This window comes from Macrotis lagotis, chromosome 2 (assembly GCF_037893015.1).
Source record: "Macrotis lagotis isolate mMagLag1 chromosome 2, bilby.v1.9.chrom.fasta, whole genome shotgun sequence".
In the NCBI taxonomy this organism is placed as follows: domain Eukaryota; kingdom Metazoa; phylum Chordata; class Mammalia; order Peramelemorphia; family Peramelidae; genus Macrotis; species Macrotis lagotis.
The window spans coordinates 116,730,108-116,751,620 of NC_133659.1; the positions used below are offsets into that span (position 1 = coordinate 116,730,108).

Genomic DNA, 21,513 nt, shown 5'->3' on the forward strand with positions numbered 1-21,513 from the left:
CCTGGGAAGTCACACTCCTTTGGCAGCAAATATTCTACCAAGTTATTATTTATCTACAGAAAAGTGACTTGAAATAGACACAAAACCCTGAAGTTGTGGCTTGATCATGTCACAAAAAGATAATACCTGCATGTATGACAACCAAATTCCCAAAATTAAATAATGACCCATCTTCTTCTTCTAGTCATACTACCTGGTCATTTCATTCATTCTATCTGGTTCTTATGATATGTGCCAAAGATGAGATTTCTATCTGAAATATCCATCTTATTCACCGAATGTCTTATTAAACCTTTTACTTTTCATGGTGACTACTTATTAGAAATTGGCTGTGACTCCATTAAACACAAAAATTTCATTTTTTTAACATAGGGACAAAATACCATCTTTCTGTCAAAAGAATCCCAAATGTTAGTTTGTCTCTTCTTCAGTTATTAGGGGGCTCCTAAGAAATAACTCTTACCTACTAAATAGTTTGTTTTCCCATTTCACCAGCATTTTGGAAGAATAGCTAATCCCCAATCTGGAAGCTGGGCAATTAGTTTTGTCTGGAAATTTCCTCTAACCCTATTCCCCAAAAGATCCCATGGCTTAATGATTAATTTCTGAATGGCTATCTGGCCTCATACATTTTCTTGAGTTTCACATGATTCAAAGAAGATGCATTACACACAGATTTTACTTGATGCTTTCCCTCACTGACTTTCCTAGCAACTGAGAAAGAGTAGATCATCTCAATCAAAAGTCATTAAAATTATAAAGGAATTGTTTCAATTTTTGACACTCTCCAAGTCAATTCTCAGATTTATCTATACAATCTGAGCCCCACCTCATTCATCTACATGTATAGGATGTAGAAAAGGAAAATACTCTTACCTTGTGGCCTCTTGCTGAAGCTGTGATACATTTGGCACATAAAACATGACTCCAAAAAAAAGCAAAGGCTCATTGGCGAATTTGTCCAGCTGCTTCTTCAGAGGTTTTTCCAGCTCCACCCATCGTGCTTGCTGGCTCTTGCTAAGAAACCAGAGGCCAAAATAGTGTGTCTAGATAAAGGAACAAAATAATATCAGTCAATTCTTGTGATTGGCATCCCAGGACCAAGCACAAAAAGAGAAGACAATTCCTACCCACCCAAACTGTTCACCAGTGCAAAACATGTTGCACAAAGAAGGATCTGGCAACTTTTCCTTTTGCTCTTTATGGCTAATCAGAAGACTTCACTAACATGCAAACCAAGATGCAGCATATGCCCACTTCAATGCTTGTTGCATAGTTAAATAACATTTACAAAAGAACTCTATTGAGATTATGGGCACAAATGGCATCAGCACTTTATAGAAGCCACGACAGACTTTTTTGTTTAATATCTGGTGACTGACATGTTCAACTGAAATACAATCATAATACTTCATGATCTTACATGAATCATATTGACAACTATAGAGGCAGCTCTTGCATCTGCTGCAGAGTAAAAATTACCTGATTCCCAAGACCAAGGTTACTTTAAGTGGAATGCCTCTATGAAGTAAGATATTCTCAATCAGTACAAAGAGATCTTAACAAACAATTAATTAACCTCTTTAGGACTTTAATAAAATGCTTAGCTTATCAAACATGGCCTGCTACAAAGTCCTCATTCTCTCAACTATCAGACATTGAGAGCAGAAGGATTTCCACACCACAAGATGCAACAAAAACCCCCAGTGGTTATTTTTGATGGATTATAATGGATTTAATAGCTAAAAGTGAGATTTTTCATCTTTAGACTTGAAGCTTCTATATAAGTTTGAAGCAACATGCTAAATAATTAACATAGGAACTTCTATGCATCTAAGTATTTATTATACCATGCTAGGATTTCTAGATTAGCACAACAATTACTGATAAGCCCAACTTAACTTTGGAAACAGTCTTTTAAACCTAAATTCTCTCCAGGAATTGCCTTGGAAATCTTTTCAGCCATGGGAAAAAAAAAAAAACCTGTAGTGTTCAGTTTCCCAAATATAAAGAGTTTTGTAGTATTAATGCTCATGTTCTTGGTTAATCCCATTATTATAATTAGCATTTTACCTCTAAATATAACTGTCCAGTCATCATTCACTCAATCATAAAATCATAGATTTAGAGACAGAAGAAACTTTAGAGGTTCAAAGTCCAACTCTCTTATTTTACAGATGAAAGAGAGTAAGACTATCCTGTGGTCAATCAATAAGCATTTATTGTCTACACTGCGCCTTGGTGCAGTTTAGGAGGACTGGTACTTCTAGTGTGAGAGTGATCAAGTTCTTTTCAAGGCTGGTCTTCCACCTTTCACCCAATTCTCACCTGTGGCTCCAAAAAGCTATAGCATGCCAAACAGCCACATTCCAGTAAACAGTGGCAGTTGAACTAAACTAAGTTGAGGTAACCAACAGATCTCAACTCTCTTGCTGAGTAAGAAGTTGTCTACCCCCAAACATGTGAAGATTTCTTCTGGCAGAATGAGTGAATGAGAACAATTTGTTCCAAAGTTCATACAGCCCATGTAATAGAGAGCTTAGAGTTTGGTCAAGTATTGAAGATTCCACTGCATCCTAGGCCACTACCAGTTGTCTTGACTTTTGTCCTGTCACCGAACCTTAATGACTCAGGAAGAGAGTGAAGTTGATGACTCTGAGAAACTCTGTTTCATTTAAATCCAATTCACCTGAAAGTCAAGATATCTTCAAAAAGAAAGGACAAACAACAACTCTGCACCTTAACAATTTAGCTATACACTATAGAACTTTCATACATAAAAAAAAACAATTCCTTCTCCTTCAAGAAGTTGTATAATATTGCTGACTATTTAGCTATTAATTCAAATATCTTGTTTGCACACATGGCTACACAGTCAAGAGACTACTGGGATTGTAAGTGGATTCACAGTCAGATCTGGAATAGGAAGAGGAAGAAAAACAAAAATACATTCCTCCTAGGACATGGAAGTGGGCATATTTATATATCAGGACCCACTCACCACAGTGTTTCAATTGCAAAGTGCCAACAAATGTAGCCAAAGTTCTATTTCTGTGGCAAAATAATGCAATGGCAAACAAACTAACTTGAGTGATTTGGGGCCAAAAGATTTCCCCCCCTCTGTATTAGTACAACTTTAAGATGTCAGTCCCAACATGATTACTTTTGATGATGTGGAAAAGAAAAGCACAGGCAACTGCCAACTAGTCAACTCTAAAATACTCTGATTCTATGATTATCTAAGTTATGGATAATTATTGTAGTAATTTCATATAATTCCTTCTCCTAAGGTCCTGCTTTTTTTTTATCAATATTGGAGCAAAAAATTTTCCAACATCAGAAAAGAAGCTATCTAGGAATGAAGGAGGAAAGACTCCATGCAGGTACTTGGGGAAATAAAACCAGAAACTAATTTAGGAAAAAATAAATTCTAAGGCAGTATATTCCCTAGGATTTTATTTGGGGTCATATTCAAAGAATTGAAGTTTACCAACTCATTATTATAATGTTATCTAAAAGGTCTGTGATAATGAGGTCATTTTTGTAAATGACCTTTAGTTAAAAAAAAAAAAACTCCCCTGGGTGAGGTCCAAGACAGACTTTCCTTCAGATAAATGTTTTCTAGAGAAAACAGTATTATAATAGTAAGTTTGTATATAATTAACATATACAATGAAATTCTTTTTATTAAGGCTGATTAAGGAAAAAATAAGCACACATATTTCATCAATTCAACTTGTCTTATCAGGCTTTAACTGAATGTTACATCTAAGAAGGTAAAATTTAACCAACTGTAAAACTAAGCATATACAATGACATATCAAGTTACAAAAGGATTCTAATGTGCCTGTAGTAAAATATATTCCTGGTCGACTGTGAAATTAAAATTGTAACTTCTATACTGAAGACTGTCATTTCAAGACTTCTTTATTGCTTCCCCTTTTCTTCTCAAAGAATATGGGAAAATAAACTAAAGACTAGTTTCAAATTCTAGACCTGTCATCTTTTCTTTTTAATAGATGTTTGTTTTTAATTAAAGAGCATTCATTTTCTTTCTCTCTCACGTTGCCCCCATTGGAGGGGGGAACCCTTAGGTATACATAATCAAATAAAACAAATTCCCTCATTGTCCATTGTATGTGTTATTCCAAATCTTGAATTCAGCACTTCTCTGTCAGGAGAACAATGGTCCCCTGGAATCATATTTGGTCACTGCATTCATCAAGGTTGTTAAATTTTTAAAAGCTGCTTTGGTTCTGTTCACTTCACTCTACATCAATACCTATAAGTCTTCTTCTTGAATTCCTCTGAAAACATCCCCTTTGTCAATTCTATGTCTCAAAAGTATTTTATTAAATTCATATAAAATTATCATATTCATTATTATATTACATATTTTATGTTATTATATTACATATTACAGTATTATTTCATATAACATAATTTTTTCATTCATTCCTCAATTAATGGACACTCCCTTAAGTTTCCAGTTCTTTGTCACTACAAAAAGAGCTGCTGTATACAATTTTTGTACATAAGCATACTTTGCCTCTTTTTTGTATTGCTGCAAGAAATGAACTTCATAGTGGTATTGCTGGGCCCAAGATCATGCAACTTAAAGGCTTTTGAGGAATGATGCTGAATGACTGGACCAAGACAGAGTCCCCAATAATAGCATTATCTTGTATGTGTTTTTCTGGCAGCCCTTCTTTAGTCATATTTGTCAATCTGATGGATATGAGGCAGAACCTAATTTGCATTTTTCAAATGTCCACTATTTGGAGAAATTTTTTTGATAGATTAGATTTCTTCCCTTAAAAACTAAAAATCACCTGTTCATATCCTTTGAACTCATCAATTGTGCAATGCCTCTAATAAATTAAAATCCATTCCTCATTGTACTCCTTAATAGCAACATGGGGATGATGATCAATCTTAATGAACTTGCTCATTCCATCAGTGCAACAATCAGGGACAATTTTGGGGTATCTGCGATGGAGAATACCATCTGTATACAGAGAAAGAATTGTGGAGTTTGAACAAAGACTATTACTTTAATTTTTTTTTAAAAACCTGTCATCTTATTATGTAATTTTGCTATCTCTTATACTTTATTTTTCTTCCTTAAGGATATGATTTCTCTCTCATCACATTCAACTTAAATCAATGTATACCATGAAAACAATGTAAAGACTTACAGAATGCCTTCTGTGGGGGGTGGGGGGAGGGAAGTAAGAATGGGGGGGAAGTGTAAAATTCAAAATAAATAAAATCTTTCGAATAAATCCACTGCTTATAAACCTCACAAAGAAGATGTTTATCATAAAAGTTTGTTGCCAATATTTTCTCCCAGTTATCTGTTCCCTTAAAATCTTAGATACACTGGTTTTCTTAGTGTGCAACCTTTTAAAATTTTATGTAATCAAAATTATGCCTTTTATAATTTCTGATTTCCTCCATCCCTTGTTTGGCCAGGAGCTCTTTTCTTATCCATAGATCTGACAGATAATTTCTTCCTTTCTAATTTATAAACCTTTTAGAGCTAAGTCATATATTCACCTGAAACTAATTGTGCTATGTAGTGTTAGTTGATCATCTAAACGTAATTGTTGCCAAACTGCTTTCCAGTTTTTGTAGGAATTTTTTGTCAAATGGTGGAATCTTTACTCCAGATTTGGAATCTTTGGGTTTGTCAAACACTAACAGATTCATTCATTTCTATATATTCCAAAATTAATTTATTCCAATAATCAACTTCTCCATTTTTATCAGTATTAAATTCTTTTTTAATCACTTTGTATAAGTTGAAATCTGATGCTACAAGAACTCCTTTATTTCTCTTTAGATTCTTGACCTTTTGTTTCTCCAGATAAATTTTACTATTATTTTTCCTCTCTATAAAGTAATCCTTTAATAGTTTTGATTTTTATGACATCCATCATTGTCTTTATTATAATATACTTGGGATGCTTTTTTCAGCACCCTGGAGCTCAGTTTCCTTATATGTAAAAGAGATGATGTCCAAAATCCTATCCAGTTCTAAACCAGTGAACCTAAGCACATAGAACAGAAAAAAAGAAATTATACATGGAAGCAAAGGAAGAAGAATAAGAGTTAACAAAAAATCTTTTCCCAGGCAACTAAGAGTGCTAACCCCTGAACCTTAAGGAATCTGAATCATTAAATGAAAAAAATAAACCACTTTTAATGAAAAACTCAATTTAGGGTTCAAAATAAAATTTCTCCAAAATATACTTCCTACAGGGCTCAGCATATTCTATGGTGACTTGTTATATAATTTTCCATCTACAAAATTAGTATGCCTCAAAGAGCAGTGGCAAAGCAGATGCTTCCTGCACACACCTGGGACAATTTATTATGGGAAAAGAGATGATGACAATCTGAAGGACAAATTCTAACCCACCATGGAACATCAATGATTCCTAATTTAAGACAAGTGAAGTGATAGACCAGGTAATACAGTTAGGAAAAAGAATTGATGGGGCAGCTAGGTGGTGTAGTAGATAAAGCACTGGCCCTGGAGTCAGGAGTACCTGAGTTCAAATCCGGTCTTAGACACTTAATAATTACCTAGCTGTGTGGCTCTGGGTAAGCCACTTAACCCCATTTGCCTTGCAAAAACCTTAAAAAAAAAAAAAAGAGTGGATCAATGGGGTACCAGGCCAATGCATTTGTTTTGGGGAGGTGCCCAAGATCACTAGCTCCATTCCCGTCCCTTTCATTTCTTACTCTGGAGAAGCTCTAATGAATTCCAAAAAACAGACCTATGTAATGATTTTGCAATGTAAATATAATAATTGATTCCTATTTTATGGGAATATGCAATAAGAATTTGAATATGCAAATAATTCACAGAATTCACCATTCATACTCATTAGGATCTGGCTAAATATGATCATCCAGCTTTAATTTGTTACTACTGAGGAGATAAGGATGACTCATAAAATGTCACGAAGAGACTAAGGTATCTCCTAAATTCCATAAGATGATTTGGAAGGAAGGAAGGGAGGGAGGGAAAAAAGAAGATAATAATATCCCCTACCTGCCACCTGAGATAAAGTGAGAAAATATTTGTAAAGCACTTGGTAAACTTTAAAGTACTATATAAATGCTAGCTATTAATAGTAATAATATTTATTTCTGGGCAGCTAGATAGTGCAGTGGATAGAGCACCCGCCCTGGAGTCAGGAGTACCTGAGTTCAAATCCAGCCTCAGACACTTAATAATTACCTAGCTGTGTGGCCTTGGGCAAGCCACTTAACCCCATTTGCCTTGCAAAAAAAAAATCTAAAAAAAAATAATAATAATTTCCTCTTGTAACTCCTCATCTAGTCCTATGCATCTCTATGACTCAAATACTGAAAATAAAAGTGACTGAAATAGACCACAGGCTCATTCTGTCAAGACTTTATTTATGGGTGGATGATACATTCTTCTTCAAAGTTGGGCTTGTAAATGAAAAATATTTTCCACATCCCACCCCACTCCCAGCAGCATCTATTGTTGCAAAAGGCTAAGTCTTTTGTGTTATTTGTCACTCAAATAAGATATAAAATTAAAGTGGTGTTAGATCCATACCACCCCAAATATGCCCACTCTCCTTTGACCTCAAGAGTGTAGGGGGTGAATATTTGGATAGGAAATCATCTAAACATACTATAGACTTTAAAAAGCAACACAGAGTAAAGGAAAGAACAGTTGGAGGATATGGATTCTAATTGTATCTCTATCTCTAAATTAGTTCTTCAGCAGGTACTTCACTTTTGCTTCCTGTTCTGTGCAGTCCCTAATGGACAAGGGAACAAAAAGGAGCTTCTCTTTTTCCTCCATAGCCTTGTCCCTGAAAGTCAAGAATATAGATGCTACTTGATTGTTTTCAACCTTCTTCTCTCCTCTCTTTACTCTTCCCTGGCAGACAGTTCTAGACTTTAGGGGGTGTGTAAATGGGAAATCCCCTCTGGACCAAGTTCATGATTGTCACTCATAAGTAATTTCTGTCCTTTTAGAAATAAATTATCTCATACCTTTAGAATTTCATAGTCACAGTGTCCAAATTGGAGGATACCTTAGAACCCAACTAATCTAATGCATAACTGATCACGGCTTCCCTTTTCATCCTACTGAACAAGTAGTCACTCACCCTTTATTTAAATATCTTTAGTGAAAAGAAACGCACCAACTCCCAAGTTCACCCATTCTACAGTCTGATGCCTCTAATTGCTAGAGGGAAGGAAAGGAAGGGAACAAGTATCTCTTTACTAAGTGCTTACTACCTGCCAGGGTAGTAGAACTAAACACTTTACAATCAGAGAGGTTAGGGCTTAAATCAGAAAATTTGAGAATCATCAGCATAGAGTTGGGTGACCTTAATAGGTTACTTAGCCTCTCAGTATGTAAAATGAAGAGGTCAGATCACTTCTAGTTCTAAATCTATAATCCTATGAAATCAAACCATTAATAAGTCATTCAACAAGTTCTGAATACATTGCATTACTGTATATACAACATTTCTCCTTGTCCCAAGAACAGCAAGTCAAATGATTTGCTAAACTTCAGGCAGGTTTAGCTTATATCAGACTACTTTCTGTATTGGGGAGTATGGAGGGAAAGGAGTGAAGGAGAAAATTTTACAAAAATTGATGTTGAAATATATGGTGGTTGACTGTGAAAAATAATAAAATAAAGAATTTGGAAAAAAAAATAAACTTTGGGCAAAGTATACCTAAGACCTTCCCCTGATTTATCAGTAAGCTCATCAATCTGAGTTATTGTTAAAGTTTCATTATATGTTATTTTCAGGTAAGTAATTTCATATAAGTCATATAGTTATGTGTTTGTACTTAATTAGGAATTGTCTGGCAATACATACACCATTAAATCAATCTCTGTCTCATAAAATTATGTTTAATAGCAGTCAGTCTTTCAGGTACTCGGTTAACCATTACCAGAAGAAAAAGATTATAAGGCCAATCTCTGACAGAACCATCTCCATGCCTTCATAAAAGCTATCTCCTATTCCACAATGCATTCCCACTTTGTCCCCATTAAAGTGTGATTAAAGACTACCTTTTACCTTTCTTTATATCTTTAGAACCTGGCACAGTGCCTGAGTAGACTCTGAATAAATATTCATTGACTATCTCTGTCTTTTAGAATACTTAGTTACCTTCAAGGGTCAGTTCATGGGCTATTTGCTACCTTAAGTCTTTCCTTTTCTACTTATTTGTGTTTTGTCCCTTATCAAATCACCTTTTTATCTGTGTGCATGTTATATCCCTCCCTCCCAAAGCTGTTGGAGAGCAAGGACTATTTCATTCCTGTCTAAAATTTCCTAGAACTCCAGTCGTTGTTTAATAAATGCTTGAATTGGGGTGGCTAGGTGGCTCAGTGGATGGAGCACCGGCCCTGGAGTCAGGAGTACCTGGGTTCAAATATGGTCTCAGATACTTAATAATGACCTAGCTGTGTGGCCTTGGGCAAGCTATTTAACCCCATTGCCTTGCCCCCAAAAAAAACAAAAACCTAGAATGTTTTGGGGCGGCTAGGTGACACAGTGGATAGTGGATAAAGCACCGGCCTTGGAGTCAGGAGTACCTGGGTTCAAATCCGGTCTCAGACACTTAATAATTACCTAGCTGTGTGGCCTTGGGCAAGCCACTTAACTCCATTTGCCTTGCAAAAAAAAACCTAAAAATAGATAGATAGATAGATAGATAAATAAATAAATAAATACACAAATAAATAAATAAGTGGATAGGTGGATGGGTAGATAGATACATAGATAAATAAATAAACAAATGAAATGCTTGGATTGAGGTCAATTGAATATAAAAATATTCTGCATTAGAGCAGTTGCTTTATGAATGCGGGATGCAGGGCAAAAGTCCATAACATAGTATTAACTGTCCTATTTCCCCTGTATATTATGATAAAATCTGGTTATAAAAGGAAAATGAAGTCAAGGGTAACTTTAATCAACAGAACTAGATATGACAACATTAAGTCAAATCAAAGGTTTAGAATAGATGCAGGAAGAAGTCAACAGAAAGAAGAAATCACAAAAAGGCAACAGGTAACCTAGGGAGTATTTCTGGAAGAAGGAAACAGGTTGGTTTGGCCTGTGCAGTATTAGTGATGGTGAAAAGATAGGGCTGGACAGCTTGCTGATTTTGTGAACAGAAGAGGTACCAGTCTCCTCCTCCTCCTCCTCCTCACCCTACCAACCACCCTGTACCCAATGTGCTCAAGTTCCCCACAGTAGCCACACAGGACTTAGTCTAAATATACTAGGCTAGGATAGATACAAGTGATATTAAAAAGGGTGCTCAGTGAATTATTCATTCCAACACTTGATACACTTGGAGCATGACCTTTTTGTAAACATCTCAGCTATGTCTGACTCTGCTTTTAACCTTATAGACTGGAGTCTCCATTCAGATCAGGTCATCTCACCTTTGACGGCTCCTGAGCAAATACCTAACTGTGTATTTTAATGACATTCCTTTTTAACACTCATGTTTAGAATGAGACATTTTGTTTACGGTGCAGATTCCAGATAGAGAACACCAAAAACTGAGAGACTCCCCAGCCCTTCCCAGTCAAGAAAGATGACATTTTAATAATATCTTTCCTCATGGGTCTTTAAAACAGGGCGAAAGCAAAATTGGACATGATACTCTAGGTGCTAGAAGTACCTCTTCTAAGAAGTAATCAGAGAGTAAATGATCTCAATTGTGTTTTGTTTCTAAAGAAAAAATAAAAAGACCAAAAGGTAAGAGTTACATAGACAGGACTGCTTATAGATAGGGGCATCTGGATAGAACACTGGCTAGAGCTCCAGGCCTGGAGTCAAGAAAACTCATCTTGAATTCAAATCTTACACTTACTAGTTGTGTGACTCTGGAAAAGTCAATTAAACCCATTTGCTTCATTTTCCTCATCTGTCAAAATGAGTTGAAGAGGGAAATGACAAACCACTTTTGGCCAAGAAAATTTCAAATAGGTTCTGGCATAAGACTGAACAATAACAACAAAGTTGACAAGGAATCAAAAAATCCCCATTATCCCATTTTATAAGCTATCCACACAAATGAAATTATCATTTCACTCTTTATTTCTGTTCCCTTCCCTTAATTTATAGGACAATATTGAAATTCCAAAAAAACAGCTATGATAAACCTGTACATAGGAGTTTTATTCTTTTTTAAAAAATTTTTTAGGATTTTTTTTGGGGGGCAAGACAGTGGGATCAAGTGGCTTGCCCAAGAGCCACAAGGTAGGTAATTATTAAGTGTCTGAGGCCAGATTTGAACGCAGGTACTCCTGACTCCAGGGTCGGTGCTCTATCCACTCAATTCCAAAATTGGAAACCATCTGCTGGAGAGAGGTCTTTTCTTTTCCAGCTCCCAGAAAACCTTCTCTCCCCAAATAAAACAAATTGGGGACCAAAACACAGTGCAAACTCTAGGAGGTATCCCTGCTTCTCCCACCACAGAGTTTTACAAAGCTCCCTGATAAAATCATGCCAATGGCTAAGAATAGCAGGATCCTCATAAATAACCTGCTTAGTTGAAAAACCGTTAGAAATCTAGAGACAAATGACTGGCCCTCTCTCATCACCCTTACCTCTCGGAGCTCCAACCTCTGGGCCACAGCCTCCAGACACTCTTGCCCAGTGCTCTCCACGGAGAGCGTACACTCTATCACATTGCTGTCCAACAGGCGGATCCGGGTGACAAAACAATTCTTGCTTAAGACATTGTAGCGCCGTGTCCGGCGAAGTTTCAGCCCAAATGGCATGGTTATGTGGTCGAAGACAGCTGCCCCACTTATCTCAGAGTCACCTCAGCAGTCGTGTTGTTTGGGGACTTCTCTAGATGGTCTGATCCTCCAAGTAGGGGAAGAGGTGTCCATCACCCAGCAAGGCACTCCCGTGGCACAAATGCAAACTGAAGACAAAAATTCATGGTTATATTGAGGTAGAATAAAAGCAAGACCTGAGGAGAAACAAACCAAAAAAAAAAAAAAAAGACTCAAATCCTCAATAAGTCCTTATAAACTCCTTGGTTTTGAACTATGCCCTGGATGTTAGTGGTAGACTATAGGCATGGATGGAAGAAAACAAGAAGAGGCTAGAAAAAGAATGTAGTATAAACAAGAAATCCATATGATGGAGGCATGAAGAGAAGGACTGAATCAGGTGCTTATATCAATTATTAGACTTGTTTTTGTCATTCAGTCATTTCAGTCATATCCAATTCTTTTTTTTTGAAAGATTTTTATTTATTTCGAGTTTTACAATTTTTCCCCTAATCTTGCTTCCCTCCCCCCCACCCACACAGAAGGCATTCTGTTAGTCTTTACATTGTATCCATTGTATACATGGATCTAAGTTGAATGTGATAAGAGAGAAATCATATCCTTAAGGAAGAAACATAAAGTAGAAGAGATAGCAAAATTACATAAAAAGATAACTTTTTTTCTTCTAAGTTAAAGGTCTTTGGTCTTTGTTTAAACTCCACAGTTCTTTCTCTGGATACAGATGGTATTCTCCATTGCAGACAGCCCAAAATTGTCCCTGATTGTTGCACTGATGGAATGAGTGAGTCTATCAAGGTTGATCATTGCCCCCATGTTGCTGTTAGGGTGTACAGTGTTTTTCTGGTTCTGCTCATCTCACTCAGCATCAGTTCATGCAAATCCTTCCAGGCTTCCCTGAATTCCTGCCCCTCCTGGTTTCTAATAGAACAATAGTGTTCCCTGACATACATATACCACAGTTTGCTAAGCCATTCCCCAGTTGAAGGGCATTCACTCAATTTCCAAATTTTTGTCACCACAAACAAGGCTACTATGAATATTTTTGTACAAGTGATGTTTTTACACTTTTTCATCTCTTCAGGGTATATTGCTGGTATTGCTGGTATTGCTGGTAGAGGACACAGTGGTATTGCTGGTATATACAATTCTTCATAACCCCATTTGAGTTTTCTCAGAAAAGATACTGGAGTGGTTGGACATTTTCCTCCTCCTGCACATTTTACAGATGGGGAAACTGAGGCAAACAGGGTTAAGTGACTAGTAAGTGTGTGATCCAGCTTTAAACTCAGGAAGGACACTATCCAATGCACTTCTTTTTAACACTTTTTAACACTTTCACCATTAGTTATTTTTTTGCTGTCATTTCATTCCTATAATGGCAATTTTTTTAGGTTTTTGCAAGGAAAATGGGGTTAAGTGGCTTGCCCAAGGCCACACAGCTAGGTAATTATTAAGTGTCAGAGGCTGCATTTGAACTCAGGTACTCCTGACTCCAGAGCTGGTGCTCTATTCACTGCGCCACCTAGCTACCCCATGGCAATTTTTAGAAGCATTCTGGCATATAAAATCTTTCCATAAATTCATGCATCTTCAACTTCTTCACCATAGTTTGAGGGAATTACAAAGGTCAATGACTTGTCCATTATCACACAATTAATGTGTCAGGGCCAAAATTTGGACCTACTTGAATTAATCCTATTCCAAAGTCATCCTCTATCCATAATGCCTCTCTCCTATCACTACTTTCAAAATCCACATACCTATATTAAAAGTATTACAGCAGTAATAGTATTAGTAATACTAGTAGTTGTAGTAGATAACTCAAATATCCATAGGAGACATATATACTGCTATTATCCTCATTTTATAGAAATAATGGCTAATGTTTATATAGTACATATTATGTGCAAGTGCTAAACACTTTCAAATTATTAACTCATTTGATCCTTACCTTGACCCTGGAAAGTATTATTTCCATCCTATAGATAAGGAAATTAAGTCAAATAAGAGGTACAATGACTTGCCCAGGATAAAACCACATCTGAGGTCAAATTTGAAGTTATGCCTTCCTAATTCCAGGGCATAATAATCATCTGTAATAAATTTTGGGTAAATGCTTTTACATTTGCCTTCAGAATTTAAAGTGGCAGGTAATAAGCTTTTTAGGCTGTTTTGTGGGACAAAGTAACAGAAGCACAATAGAGCAACAGTGATATAAAAATATTTAGAGACAAAATTAGAAATAGATATTTTCTTCCCTCTTCCACTCTCTTATCTTTGAAAGGTGGTTTTGTTCAACTCACTACAATATTCTATTAGTCTTCATATTTACTTTCAAAAGAAATATATATACATACAGCAAACATACATATATATATATATATAGATGAAAACACAAATATGTATTTTTAAATGGATCTACGATTTCAATAACTTAGTTCCCCCAAACAAAGCAGATTGTAACTTTTGCATTTCTTTCTCTCCTGTGTAACTACTACCTATCTCTTGTCAAAAGTTTACCAAAGGGCATCAACTCAATATGCTAAAGGCCTTCCTCAGTTTCTATTAATTTTAAGAGCTCTAGTGAAACACACTGGTTGTCCATATTTCATCTCTCACTTCAGCTATTCACAATTGTGTGAATATAGCCTATTTTGTGCACGTGTGTGTATGTATGTAGACATAAATACATATATATCCGTATATTTTTTCCTACTAAAATAAGCTTCCTAATACACAAATAAGTCATATTCTTATTCAAAAACATTGGCTCTGTCTTGCCTCTACAAAAAAAAAAAATCAAACTCCATAATCTGGCATTTAAGGCCCCCTACAATCTGTGTCCAAAATACTTTTCTATATCTCACATTCATCCCCTTTACAAATATAACATTAAAGTCAATATGGTCAATCCCAAATTCTTTGTTCATCTCAACTGGTATTTTTCTACCTATTTATGCACTCTTACAGTATACAGATACATCTTCTCTTCAACTATGTTTATTATATTTTTTCTTTCCTTAAAAGCCAGTTCAGTTTCCACTTCCTTCACAAAGCTACCTCCTCAGCTTTCCAAAAATTATTTCCCCCCCTCAATTTTTATTGATTAGTTTTGTTTACAAATTTTCTTCATTTCCAAATACTTCCTTACCTCCCCTATTCAGAAAGCCATCCTTTGTAGCAAGGATCAATAAGATGAGTTGGGGGAAGAGGAAGTAGTTCAATAAAATTGAAATTAAATAGTAACATCAATTGTATTTGCGTCCATACTCTATCTTCTCTCCAATCTTCTTCTGAAATTTAGTGCTGTAATCCCCTAGACCTGTGCACATAGTAGCTCATTAATAAATGTTTACTGAATAATTAACTTGAATTGATCAGTTGAATGGATGGTGGGAGAGGACACATTTAAATATATTGACTTGACTTTTTCTTCTGTTCCTAAAAAAAGATGGAAAAACCACACAAATTCTTCAATCTATTTAAAATGATTGATCTTTTTTCTTTTCAGAAAAAGCTTTAAGCAACTAAATATTGAAAATTTGTCAAAGCCCCAGTCTTTCAATATATTTCACCTCTAAACTTTGCTCCCATATTTAATTTAGTAACAAGCTTAATTGATAGCCTTATGCCTGCTTCCAGTTCTGTCAACTACCAGCAGTATAACCTTATGGAAACCACTAGACTCCTTAGGCCTCAATTTTCTTATCTGTAAAATGGGAAGGGAAGTAGATTAGTTGGCTTCTATTTCTCTTCCAGCACTGTCTATGACACTTTGTCTATTTATTCAAATTTGGAAGTTCTGACCCTACAACTGTAACCAAGTTGTCATAGCAACTACAAGCAGTAACAACAACAAAGAAAGGTCAGTACCATCAAGCACAAGTGCCAATAACTAAAACTGCATGGCTCAGTAAACTCATTAGAAAACTGAAATGTTCTAACAGCTCTTCTATTCAACCTTCTGTCCTGCATGAGGCTCACTGTCCTCTCACACTCAACTTAATTGTCCCAAATGATAGCAATGACCTAAGTCATCATGGAGCCCTGTTTTCCGGATCACTCATCCCACTACAGAGAATTTTTCTCCCTTGCTCATGCCCCAGGAATACACAGATATGACTGCTACCTTATAGGCATTTTTGAACAAATAAGTTTTTCAATAATGCCAATAAACAACTCCATGCCAGCACCACAGGTCTCAACAGAGGTTGGCAGGGTACTATTATAGAATATTTTGCAAAACACTACCCTGGACTGTCATACCAAGTTTCTCATACTAGCCCCATAGCACATTCCTAGATATGGCAAGTTATTTTTTTTTTGATGGTTTAAAGCATAGATTCTAGAGCACAAGACTTGATTAAGTAACAGTCTGAAAGGCATTACCATTTCTTAAGCACTTTATGTTGGCAGATCTTTATGTTTACCTACAAGGTAGACTTGCATTGCTTGTCCTTAGATTATACACTGAAGATCTGTGGAAGGAATCCAGAATAGAGTGACCCACCCAAAGCTCCATTATCTGCAGTTGAACCTGAAGTCAAACTCATAGTCTGAATGCTCTGAGACAGCTAGGTGGCAATGTAGATTGAACACTGGGCTCAGAAGTCAGGAAGACCTGAATTCAAATGTGTTCTCAACTACTTACTAGCTGAGTGACCTTGGGCAAGTCATCTAATCCTCTTTGCCTCAATTTTTCATCTGTAAAATGATCCAGAGAAGGAAATGGTAAACCATTCCAGTATCTTGCCAAGAAAACTTCAAAATGAAACATCTGAACAACAACAAAAACCTTCCCAGGTTGTTAAGGATAAAATAAGATCCAAGTTGCAAAGTGCTTAGCACACTTAAAAATTATTGAGGATTATAAAGAGCTTTTGTTTATGTGATCTGCATCTAGAAATAGTTACCATATTAAAAATTAAAATTTTTTAGTATTGTTATGAAAACAATTTTGACCAAAGGATCCTACTCAGTGTCAGTACCGTCCCTTTTTTTGTGGTCCCCTAAACAATGACTTGAGAACTGCCAAATTATGGGATGGTGTTCAGATGGAGGGCCAGGTACACCCCAATCAATTTCAGTACTAGCTTCCAAAAGGAAAAAAATTTCCTTTATGAAACATAAGCTTTACCCTAACAAATTACCCCACATATAAATGTGCCACCAAACTTTAACACATATATATAAAGATATTTTGATTAGTTTGCATACCTAACTTCCCAATTCCACTTTTTAAAAAAAATCAATCTAAAGTGTAAAGATCATTGATCTATTGATGGTGAGTGAAGAATATCATCTTTAAAATCCACAATGGTACACAATTCTCACATCTCTTTTAGAAATACCCAACCATCTGGTTTTAATTTTAGATATATGATCTATGGAGAGAATCAACATGTGACAGGGGCAAATGTGTATTTTTAAACTTCTCTGAATAAGGCTGCTGAACTTGCACAAATGCACAGTTCAATTACTAACTTTTTCAAACCACGAAAATGTAAAGTTCGGGGTATTTTAAACAGACATATGCTCTTTGGAGTTATGTCTACAGGATTCTGGAAGAAATCTCAAAGAGGCCACTTGAATAACCCCTAGGCTACAGGTAGAATGACAACTAAATCAGAAGGGCAAATAACCTGTCTGGATCTTAGTCTCCTTACCTAGAAATTAAGGAGTAGCACTACGTGATTGCTAAAGGGCTTTTCAGTTCTAAATTGCTATAATTTTTATGAAATACCTATCCCTATTTTTAAGCTTTCCCATGAAGATTCTATAGCCTCCATTATTTTACCCAATTTCATTATGAACTATACTCACTACACATAATGTCCATTCTTAAAACTAGTCTAATGTGCATATGTATATATAAAAGTTTATATTTAATTCTGTCCTCAGAAAAGAAATATCACTTAGTGTAACTTTTCATCTACCTGAAGGTTATAAATATACCTCCACAGGAAAAGAAAATGACCACAATGTCAGTTTAAAGGGCCCTGACATCTTCTTTGGGGAAGCTTTAAAAAAAAATGGTTATACTAAATCAATGAAAGGATCAAGGGAAAACACAAGACAAATCAAGTGTAAAAGTTTTCCTCCAACCCTACCCATAAGAAGCTCTTATCACCAAAGCTCAGGTACTTACTTGCTTTTATAGTTAAAGAGTATACTAACAGGATGAGTTATAGGATTAGGAGCTAATCCTGGACAGGTAGGAAGTAATACAACTTTTAAAAACCACACTGTATATATGTTTTGATTTGTTTGAGGATGAGATTTCATTCATCTTAGGAGCTCTCAGTAAGGAACATCTTCTACCACTGTAGACTAGTTAACTTCTTTGTAACTTAGAATATTAGAAAGTTACTTGCCCAGAGTGATGGGAACTAACATGATTAACAGGCAAGTCCTGAAATCATGTATTCTTAAATCATAGCTAACTATGTTACTATGTCAATCTGCTTTCAAGTGCACCTTTTTTTCAGGGAAAAAGACCCAAATATGACTTTTCCATCTTAGGACCTTTCTTAAGAGAATGCCAGAATTGTTGGTGGGATTCCAATAAGTTTTCTAAAACTAAGCATTAAAGACAAGGAAAGTCCTGATTTTTCAAGATAGATACCTAAAATGTTAAAGGGGAAAAAAGGGAGATTCTATTCAATAAATGTTATTAGTTACGTATATGCATTATGCTCAGCCAGAGATTAAAACACACACACACACACACACACACACACACACACACACACACACACAGACACACACACAAACAATCCAATATCCACCATCAAGGAACTGACATTCCACTGAAGGATTTTAAGCCAAGAATCTCATAGGTAAGTCTAAGGAAGGTTGTTTTTGCCAGTTATACATTATAGCACATATTGGAGGTGGGGAGTAAATGGAATCAGGAAGCACAGTCTGAAGACTATTAAAATAATCTTAGCTACAGGTGGTGAAGACTTGAACTAGGTAGATAGGCACATAAGGGATGACATGAAGTTTGATATCAAAGATGTTATGTAAGTAGAATTGGCAGAATTTGGCAAATAATCAAGTAAGAAGCAAAGGGAAAAAGAAAAATTAAGATTAAATGGGGTAAAGGCAAAATAAGAATCAAGGAGAAACCTAGGTTATGAATGTTACAAATATGAAGGACTTGGGAGGATGGGATTACCTCAAGAGAAATAAGTAAGTTTGGAGAAAGACAAGGTTTATGGGATTTTTGTTTATTTACTTTGACTTGTTTGGATAGTGGATAGGAAGAGATAAAAGATAAGTTCACATAACAGCCAAAGTAGAAATATCCAGCAGATACAAGAAACAGATTAGGGTTCTGTGAACATATTTAACCACCCATATACATACAGTCTCACAAATTTAGAAGTTATTGGAATAGACATGATCACTGAACTGATGGAAAAGAGATTTGGGGGAATCTAGTGATAGATGAGAACACAAAGGACATCAAGATGGATGATGATACCACAAAGGAAACTGAGAAGGAACAGTGAGACAGATAGGAAGAAAACCAGAAATAATTAGTGTCCCAGAAGCCCAGAAAAATAGAAACCGATAAGAGGTCTCAAAACCAGACAGGGCAAGGAAAAGTGTGGACTACCAAAAAAAAAACAAACAACACCACAGAATTGAGGAGGAGATTATTAATAGGAATTTACTGAATGTAATTTTAGTATAGTAGTTGCATCAGAAGCAGATTTATGGGACTAAGACATAGTAGATAATACAAAATTGAAACCAGACATGTTTATGCACCAAATTGAAGGAGCCAGTGATTAGGGATGACATACTCCTGTTACAATTATTCATGCTTTCTACTGAATCACAGAATCTCAGGAGTTTGATGGGAAACTTGAAAGAAAGGGACAGAGATGGGGTGGGGAGGAAAAATCAATAGGACAAGGTGGATCTTAAGGAAATGCTTCTATTCATCATGTACTTCTATTCATCATGACTTCTGAAGTCAGAAAAATGGAATAATGCCTCACAGAATAGTAATCTTTATTGTTTTTTCCTGTGCTCATTTTCCCCAAATGTGTCTATGAGAAATTAAGCTGATGACAGAGGAAAATAAGGCATCTTTTGCTAATTTAGACACATACATTTCAAAAGGAAACTATCTTCTCTTGAAAACAGGAAAATAATATCAGCCAAGTACTCAACAATTTACTAAACTCAATTACCTCAGCCTGGTCATGGATATGCTACTAGGTAACAAGACAATATAACAATAACAGCAAAAAGACACTAAATGTGTGTTTCTCGAGAGAAAAGCACTGAGTTGTGAAACATAAATGTTAAATGACTACATTTCATTTTTGGTTTTGGTTTGTTGTTATTTTGCCTTTTCCATTTTGCCCCGGTCAATGAGTGTATGAGATTTGTTGTTGTTGTTGTTGTTGTTGTTTCCCTTAAGTAAAGGTCCAAAATATCAAAATCCTCTATTTACCAGTCTGGAATTTTTCCAGTACATACTATTACTATAAATCTTGAGCATACCTCACACAATTATTAGGCTCTCTTTAGATATGAGAAAGAAGAAACAAGTTGCATAAATTTTCCTATGAGTGACCCTGTGTTTAAACACTCTGTGGGGCTAGGAAAAGTTTCATGTTTTTAAAAAGAGGGGGAAAAAAAGGAAGGTGTATGTGTTGGGGGGCAGGAAAGGAGAAACAGACTTGATAAAAGAAGGTTGAAGAGAGGCAGGAAGTACTGATTACCTATAGTTTGGCATTTCTTTCATTTTTCCAAAATTTAACCAAAAGAAAGTTTATTTGTCCCAAAATTAGTTTCCAAAAATAAGATCATTTTTTCCCCTAAGTTTGACTTAGCTCTATTCACTTAGTTGTGATGAGGCATAAAATTATTTTATGAAGAAGTCATATCCTGGGTCATTGGATGGGTTTTTATTAATTGTGCTACATTTTAAGAAGAAATAAAGATTTTAAAAAAGTATTTCTCCTAAGAAAGACTTAAAATGAAAACACGGCTTTGCTGAAGAAAACTGTGTGTCTATGTTTGTATTATATGTGTATATAGAGAAAATTTATGTGTATGCACATGAATATATATATATACACACACACACATACACATATTTACAGCAGTTACATTTTTGTCATTAGCCTTTTCTCTTCTCTTGCCTGTTGAGAAATATATTTTTAATCTATCATAACTGAAGTTATTAGATGGTAGAGTAGATAGAATATTGGATTCAGACTTTTAATAGCTAGGAAATCCTGGCAAGTCATTTAACTTGCTCAGTCTCAGCTTCCTTGTCTATAATATGAGGATCATTATAATATCACCTACTTTCCTAGAATTGTTGGAAGGATATAATCAGATAATATGTTATAGCACTCTGTAAATTATAAATGATTATATAAATGCTAGCTTTATTGACCTTTTAAAAAACCATAATACTTTCAACCTTCCTCATTGTTTTTGTTAGCTAAAAATCATCAAGTTGAAAAGGAAAAATTCCTTTTAGAAAATCTAATTATTTCACTAGGTGCTGAAGTGAACAGAGTGCTGGGCCCGAAGTCAGGAAGATCTGAACTCAAATCCTCCCTCAGACACTTACTAGGTAGTGAGGCCCTGGGCAAGTCATTTTCACCTGTTTGCTTCCGTCTCCTCATCTGTAAAAT

The 21,513-nt window shown here is 35.6% G+C and overlaps 1 protein-coding gene across 5 annotated transcripts in view; it reads right to left on the bottom strand.

The window, feature by feature from the left end:
• Nucleotides 1-21,513, bottom strand: part of PTPN14 (protein tyrosine phosphatase non-receptor type 14) — a 251,889-nt gene that overhangs the window by 139,579 nt on the left and 90,797 nt on the right. For all 5 annotated transcript variants that reach the window (XM_074222657.1, XM_074222659.1, XM_074222656.1 and 2 more), the window contains 2 exons: nt 11,648-11,970; nt 877-1,046 (listed from right to left, as the gene is read on the bottom strand). In XM_074222657.1, coding sequence (XP_074078758.1) covers nt 877-1,046; nt 11,648-11,821 — 344 coding nt within the window. In that variant the 5' untranslated portion in view covers nt 11,822-11,970. The remainder of the gene's footprint in view (nt 1-876; nt 1,047-11,647; nt 11,971-21,513) is intronic.